The sequence below is a fragment of the Episyrphus balteatus genome, chromosome 4 (genome assembly GCF_945859705.1).
Source record: "Episyrphus balteatus chromosome 4, idEpiBalt1.1, whole genome shotgun sequence".
In the NCBI taxonomy this organism is placed as follows: domain Eukaryota; kingdom Metazoa; phylum Arthropoda; class Insecta; order Diptera; family Syrphidae; genus Episyrphus; species Episyrphus balteatus.
In genome coordinates, this window is record NC_079137.1 from 9,829,189 (window position 1) to 9,835,638 (window position 6,450).

At 30.4% G+C, this 6,450-nt stretch overlaps 1 protein-coding gene across 1 annotated transcript; it reads right to left on the minus strand.

Moving 5' to 3' along the window:
• Positions 1-281: 281 nt before the first annotated feature.
• On the minus strand, positions 282-3,520 carry LOC129918152 (uncharacterized). Its single transcript, XM_055998523.1, has 2 exons — positions 2,259-3,520; positions 282-288 (listed from the first exon to the last, which is right to left on the minus strand). Exons 1-2 carry the CDS (start codon positions 3,518-3,520, stop codon positions 282-284), a joined length of 1,269 nt encoding a protein of 422 aa, XP_055854498.1.
• Between the last annotated feature and the right edge of the window lie 2,930 nt (positions 3,521-6,450).

The following is a 6,450-nucleotide window of genomic DNA, read 5'->3' on the forward strand; positions in this document are numbered from 1 at the left end:
TTGTTGCAGAAATTTGTATTTTTAAATTTAAAAAATAGAAAGTATTTGCCTCAGTAATAATTCTTTGATAACATTATTTATTAAAAAATTTAAAATGATTTAGATGTTACTTTTTTAATATATTTCACATTTATGCGAGGTTTAATAAAAATTAAATTAATTAAGATGTGTTTTTTTTTATGAAAATTTGAATTTTTTTAAGATAAATCACATTTCAATTTTACTTCTTTATAAGTTAAAGGAAGTAACAGTAACATTTTTAAGGCTTTACACAAGCAAAGTCAATTGCTTTGAATAAATTAGAATGTTATTATTCTTTAATACAGATTTATTATGTTTTGTGCTTTCAACAGGGGCGTACACTCCCTTGGGGCAAGCGGGGCGGTGACCCGGGGCCCTCGACCGACCCCAGGGCCCCCACGGGAGACAATGCAGAAAAGGAAACTGTTAAGGTTACCCCAGAGGCCCCAAAAAAATAAACTGCTTTTTTAAAAGAAAAATTATAATTTTATCTTAGGGCCCCAAAAAATATTATACTTGAAAAATCTTTGCAACCACAAATAATACATCAGGGGCCTCAAAAAAGCGAAAAAAATTTGTGAATGGCATACCAAATATTACTTCAAGTCAATACATTAGGGGCCCCAAATAAGCAAACAACTTCAGGCCAGGGGCCCCAAAAGCCATTACCTTAATTTAAAAAAATTGTTTTTTAAATGAAATTACATTATTTGTTGATGGATTACCTAATATTACTTTAGGAGCCCCAAAAAATATGACTTCGGGGCTCCAAAAGTATTATATGAAGGGTCCCAAAAAATAATTTTTCAGGAACCCCGTTAGTTGAGAGGCAATCAAATATCCCAAAATCTATTACGAAGGAGCCCAAAAATATTCATCAAATTTTCTGATGGCATGACAGATATTATTTGAGGATCCCCAAAAGCTATTACTTCAGTGGTTTAAAATAATTAAATGGAAAATTAAATATCAATTCAGGGGCCCCAACGTAAATACATCAAGGCTAAAAATAAAAACATTAAGTTATTGGTGGCATTCCGAATATTTCTTCAGAACAGAGGCCCCAATACCTATGTATATTGGCTCCAAAAAATTATATTATATTTTACGGGCCTCTAAGCACTTAATTTTGAGGCCAGAAAAATAGTTTTTCAGGGGCCCCAAAAGAAGTAAACTATGTTTGATGATGGAAATTCAAATGTGTACATATTACTTCAGAACAGAGGCCCCAAGAACTATCAATTCTAAGCTAAAAAAATTTTATTTTAGGGGTCTATAAATATTTAATTTTGGGGACCCCTAGTACAAGTAGTATTTACTACTTTTATGATAGACGTTTTAAGTAAGTATAGCAAAGTTTATTACAAACATATTAAAACATAAAAATAAACCTAAAAAAAATAAGCCATACAAAAAAAAATTTATGGCGTATACGTATTTTTTTTTTGTATCTAAGGGGCCCCCAAATATCAAAGGGGCCACAAAATTTAGTCTTGCCCCGGGGCCCCGGCGACTCAACGTACGAGACTGGCTTACAACATTATATTTAATCTTTCATTTCTTAAAAATTCAAGTCCTGCAGTCTTCATCGCATAGCTGAGTTATATTTAAAAAGTAAAAAATATATACATACATTATCAAATGTTGTTTTAGCGGAGGAACCTGCGATTTACCAGAGTTATCCTTGATTTTACTGTGAAGTTTTTTATTTAAAGAGAACAGTAATTATACAAAGAAGACAGTTTATTTAATGGGGGCAATCCGCGATTTTAAAGCAAAGATCCAGGTTTTTGTGATGCAAACTGTCAGTTTTCAAAGGGGACTTTTGTAATTTTTACGGAAACATGAGTGATTTGACTCTGGAAAACTGAACAATTCGTTATTTTACTGGACCAAACTGTTATTTCTTCATTTGATTTTACTGTGGAAATCTGCTTATAAAGTGTAGGTACTAGTAATGACCTTAGAACGATTTTTTTTTTAAATTGAAGCACTTCTTAAGGCCAATAACTTCATTGTGTCTGAAAATACTTTTCATTTAATTAAAAACGAATATTATTTTTTCTTACTATTTATTAAACACCAAACAAAAAAAAAAAAAAAAAATAATACAAAAACTTATTTGTTTACAAATTATTGGTTTAGCTTATTTATTTTATTTATTTCTGAATTTAAAAATAATTATTTCTCCAATAAAACACAAAGTAGCGACCATCAATGCAAATCCCATCACATACCATATCCATTTCAAATCTTCAACTTTCATTTGTCTTAAATTTACTTCCGGTTCAAAATCGAATTTTATAACTTCTTCTTGTATTCCAAGTATTTCATAAAATGATCTTTTCGTCCAATAATCCATCAATCCACTTGATTGTGTCTCTAAAATATGGAAGTTTAAAGCTTTTTTATAAATTGAATTTTCATTCAAATGAATTGCTGCTAATTGATTTTTAAACAGAATCAATTCTTTTGACCAACGATAAAATTTTCGACCAAAAAAATTTTGCTGATTCTCAACATTCATCCATGTATTACTAGTCACTGTGAAGGCATATTTGGGATTATTTATGTCAAAAAGTTTTTCTTTTTTATCTTCTTGAACTGCTTGAAATATCTTTGAATACTTTTCCATTAAATCGGGTCTTAGTCTTATCAAGTGTAAATCGAATTCAGCTTGAGTAAGGTATATTTTCAAACCAAATGTTTGCACGTCTTCAAAAGTTCGTATCACATTTTCTTTTGGTAACTTGGTCATCAAGGACTGAAGAAATGCATTATATGAAGTTACTATCATGATTCCAAAGAAAAATATCGAAGAATAGATGATTTTTGTACTATAAAAAGCTTTTGGGGATTCAGAGAATGACTGTCCAAGCATTCCACGAAAACAATCAATAATAAAGGTGAAAAAGTTACAAGATGATCCCGAGAACATGGCAACAATTCCAAGTGATACAGCAAGTGATATTAATACCAAAATTGTCAAAACACATGCTTGCCAATCAAAAACATGTCCAAAAACTTTATTAATGGGAATATTTGTTTCTATTGGCAGAATTATACCCCAATCAATTGTTAAATACGGATATGAGAACCATTGAATTGGATTCCGTAAAAGCATTGGACCCAAATCAGCTATATCAATTGTTCCATTCGAAACAAGTTCAAGAATGTCCTTATTTGATAATGAATTGGTGTCATCTGAAATATTCAATCTGGCGTTATGCCTTTTAGCAAAAGTGTTAAAGATATTCCCCAAATATCCACCAATAACTGTTCTACCGTTATTAGTTTTTGAAAGTATCACTGCTGTCCTACGGTCTTTGAAATAAACTGGCAATACTGCGCCATGAAGATTGGCCATTCGATTTGGAAAGACGACAGCGTCCTTCTTGTTCCAAATGAATTCTTCAATCATAAAGCTTCCGAAATTCCTGTAGCTGTAGTACGCCAGTGTGGCCGAGAAATTTTGAAAAACTGCTAGAACATTAATCATCCTATTCTCCCAACAGAAATTGAAGATATTTTTCAATATCAAATCAGTTTTTGGAGAATTTTTGAGCAAACATATAATTTTACAAAATCGAAGATGTTGAAGATGTTCCAAAAGTTGTTAAAGCCTTATGTCTCTTGAATCAAATTGAACTATTGTTAACAAATTTTCATTGAATTCGTTTTTCAAGTAAAATGAAGATTCTTCAGTTGATAAGATGAATGGAATTCCAAGTGAAGATGAGACGTCTCTAATAAAATCATCATGATAATTAGTGAAGAAATGGTCTTTTTGTTGTGATGGTTTGAATAGAAATACACTTTCAAAATGCTCGACTTTATTGATATTTTCCAAGAAGCTCACAAATTTCCAGTTAAATTTATCTTCTGTCTTTGAAAAGTCTGCGATTATTGATAAAACAAGGAAAGTAATAAAATTGATATTTTTTAATGTCATCTTACAATGACTTATACTCCTTCCGATTCGATTAAAAACAGACTGTCCCGTTCCTGTGCTTTGAAGGGCCATCACTGACTAGTTATTAATTTGTATTGCTTGTTCCTTTGTTTGATGTGTTAACTATTAATTTTCAATAAAACAAAAGCTTTCATTATTCCCCTCGAAACATGTGTTAATAAATGCGTATAATTATGGATTTTTTTTTGGTTAATTAGGTATCTAATATTTATTCCCTTGGTTGTTAAATCGTTCTTTGGTTAAAGCTTTATGAATTATTAAACCTTAATGACATTTAGCTTTTAAATTAATTAGAAATGGTTATCAACAGATTTTGTTTATATAATTAGTATTGCGTGCATATAGCATTTATTTGAAAGGAGTAACAGTTTTCAAGTGTGAAAAGTCCCTTTTCAAATTCTACCTTTAATTAGACAGGCTTAACATAGACTTTCGTAATGAAAAAATTTTCTACACGGTTGCGACGGAAAATACTACAAGGTTTATTTTGTTTTACAAAATGTTTGCATATTTATTTCAATTTTGTATATAAATCTTTCGTTAAATTTTTTGTAACGGGTTGGACGTATGCAAATTTTTCTGAGAGAAAAAAAGTTGTACTAACATAGTATCCTTTGGGATATGATCAGTTCCATTTTAATAGGTCACTGTGTTTATTTTTTAACCTCAATGCAGGCGTATTAAAAAAAGATACGGGTGCAATTTTTAACATCTATTCGCCTGAAAATTATTTTAATATAAGTTATAAAACACACTAAATTATTAATAAAGTATTTATTTATTTCTTCTATTTCTATACTTAAAAATACACATTTCTCCAACAAAACACAAAGTAGCAACCATCAATGCCAATCCCATCCCATACCAAATCCATTTCAAATCTTCAACTTTCATTTGACGTAATTTCGGTTCAAATTTAATAGCTAATCTTAATTTTTCATCAATGCCAAGTGTTTCATAAAAGGTCCTTTTCATCCAATAATCCATCAATCCACTTGAATGTATCTCCATGATATGAAAGTTTAAAGCTTTTTTATAAATTGAATTTTCATTCATATGTATGGCTGCTAATTGATTTTTAAACAAAAACAATTCATTTGACCAACGATAAAATTTTTGATTGAAGAAATTTTCCTGAGTCTCAATATTCAACCACTCGTGACTAGGCACTGTGAAAGCATATTTGTTATTATAATTGTAATAGAGTTTTTCTCTTATGTCAAGACTTATTGGTTGAAATATATTTGAATATTTTTGTATTAAATCGGGTCTTAAATTTGACAAGTATTTATCGTATTCAGCTTGAGTAAGGTATATTTTTAAACCAAATTTCTGTACATCATCAAAAGTTTGTATAATATTTTCTTTTGGTTGCTGAGTCATTAAGGACTGAAGAAATGCATTGTATGAAGTTACTATCATAATTCCAAATAAAAAGATCGAAGAATAGATGATTTTTGTACTAAAAGAAGGTTTTGGGAATTCAGAGAATGACTGCCCAAGCATTCCACGAAAACAATCAATAATAAAGGTGGAAAAGTTCCCAGATGATCCAGAGAATTTGACAGCAATTCCATGCGAAACAGAAAGTGATATTAATACCAAAATTGTTAAAACAAAGGCTTGCCAATCAAAAATATATCCAAATACTTTATAAATAGGAATATTTGTTTCTATTGGTAGCATTATGCCCCAATCTATTGATAAATAGGGATAAGAATACCACTGAATTGGAGCTCGTAATAGCATTGGACCCAAATCAGTTATATCAATTGTTCCATTAGAAACAAGTCCAATAATATCATTAATCGATACTAAATCAGTACTGATATATGTTAGATTCAATCTGGCGTTATGCCTTTTAGCAAAAGTGTTGAAGATATGCCCCACATATCCACCAATAACCAAATCACCGTTTTTGGTTTATGCAAATAGCACTGATATCGATCGTATTTTGTGATAAACTGGCAATACCATGCCATGAAGATTGTCAATTTGATTTGGAAAAATGAAAGAGTCTTCTTTGCTCCAGATGAATTCTTCAATTATAAAGTTCCCAAAGTTGCTGTAGCTGTAGTACGTCAATGTGGTAGAGAAATCTTGAAAAACTGCTAGAACATTAATCATTCTATTCTCCCAACAGAAATTGAAGGCATTCCTCAGTATCAAGTCTTGTTTTGATGAGTTCTGGAGTAAAAATATAATTTTATAAAATCGAAGATGTTGAAGATGTTCCAAAAGTTGTTTGAGATACAAGTCACTTGAATCAAATTGAACTAAAGTTAGAAGATTTTCATTGAATTCATTCTTTAAGTAAAATGATGACTCTTCAGTTGACAAAATGAATGGAATTCCAAGCAAAGATGATACGTCTCGAATAAAATTGTCTTGGAAATCAGCGAAGAAATGGTCTTTTTGATGTGATGATTTGAAAAGAAATACACTTTCAAATTTCT

Coding starts and splice junctions, on each gene's coding strand:
- LOC129918152 (XM_055998523.1), bottom strand. CDS start 3,520: ATGATTAATGTTCTAGCAGTTTTTCAAAATTTCTCGGCCACACTGGCG.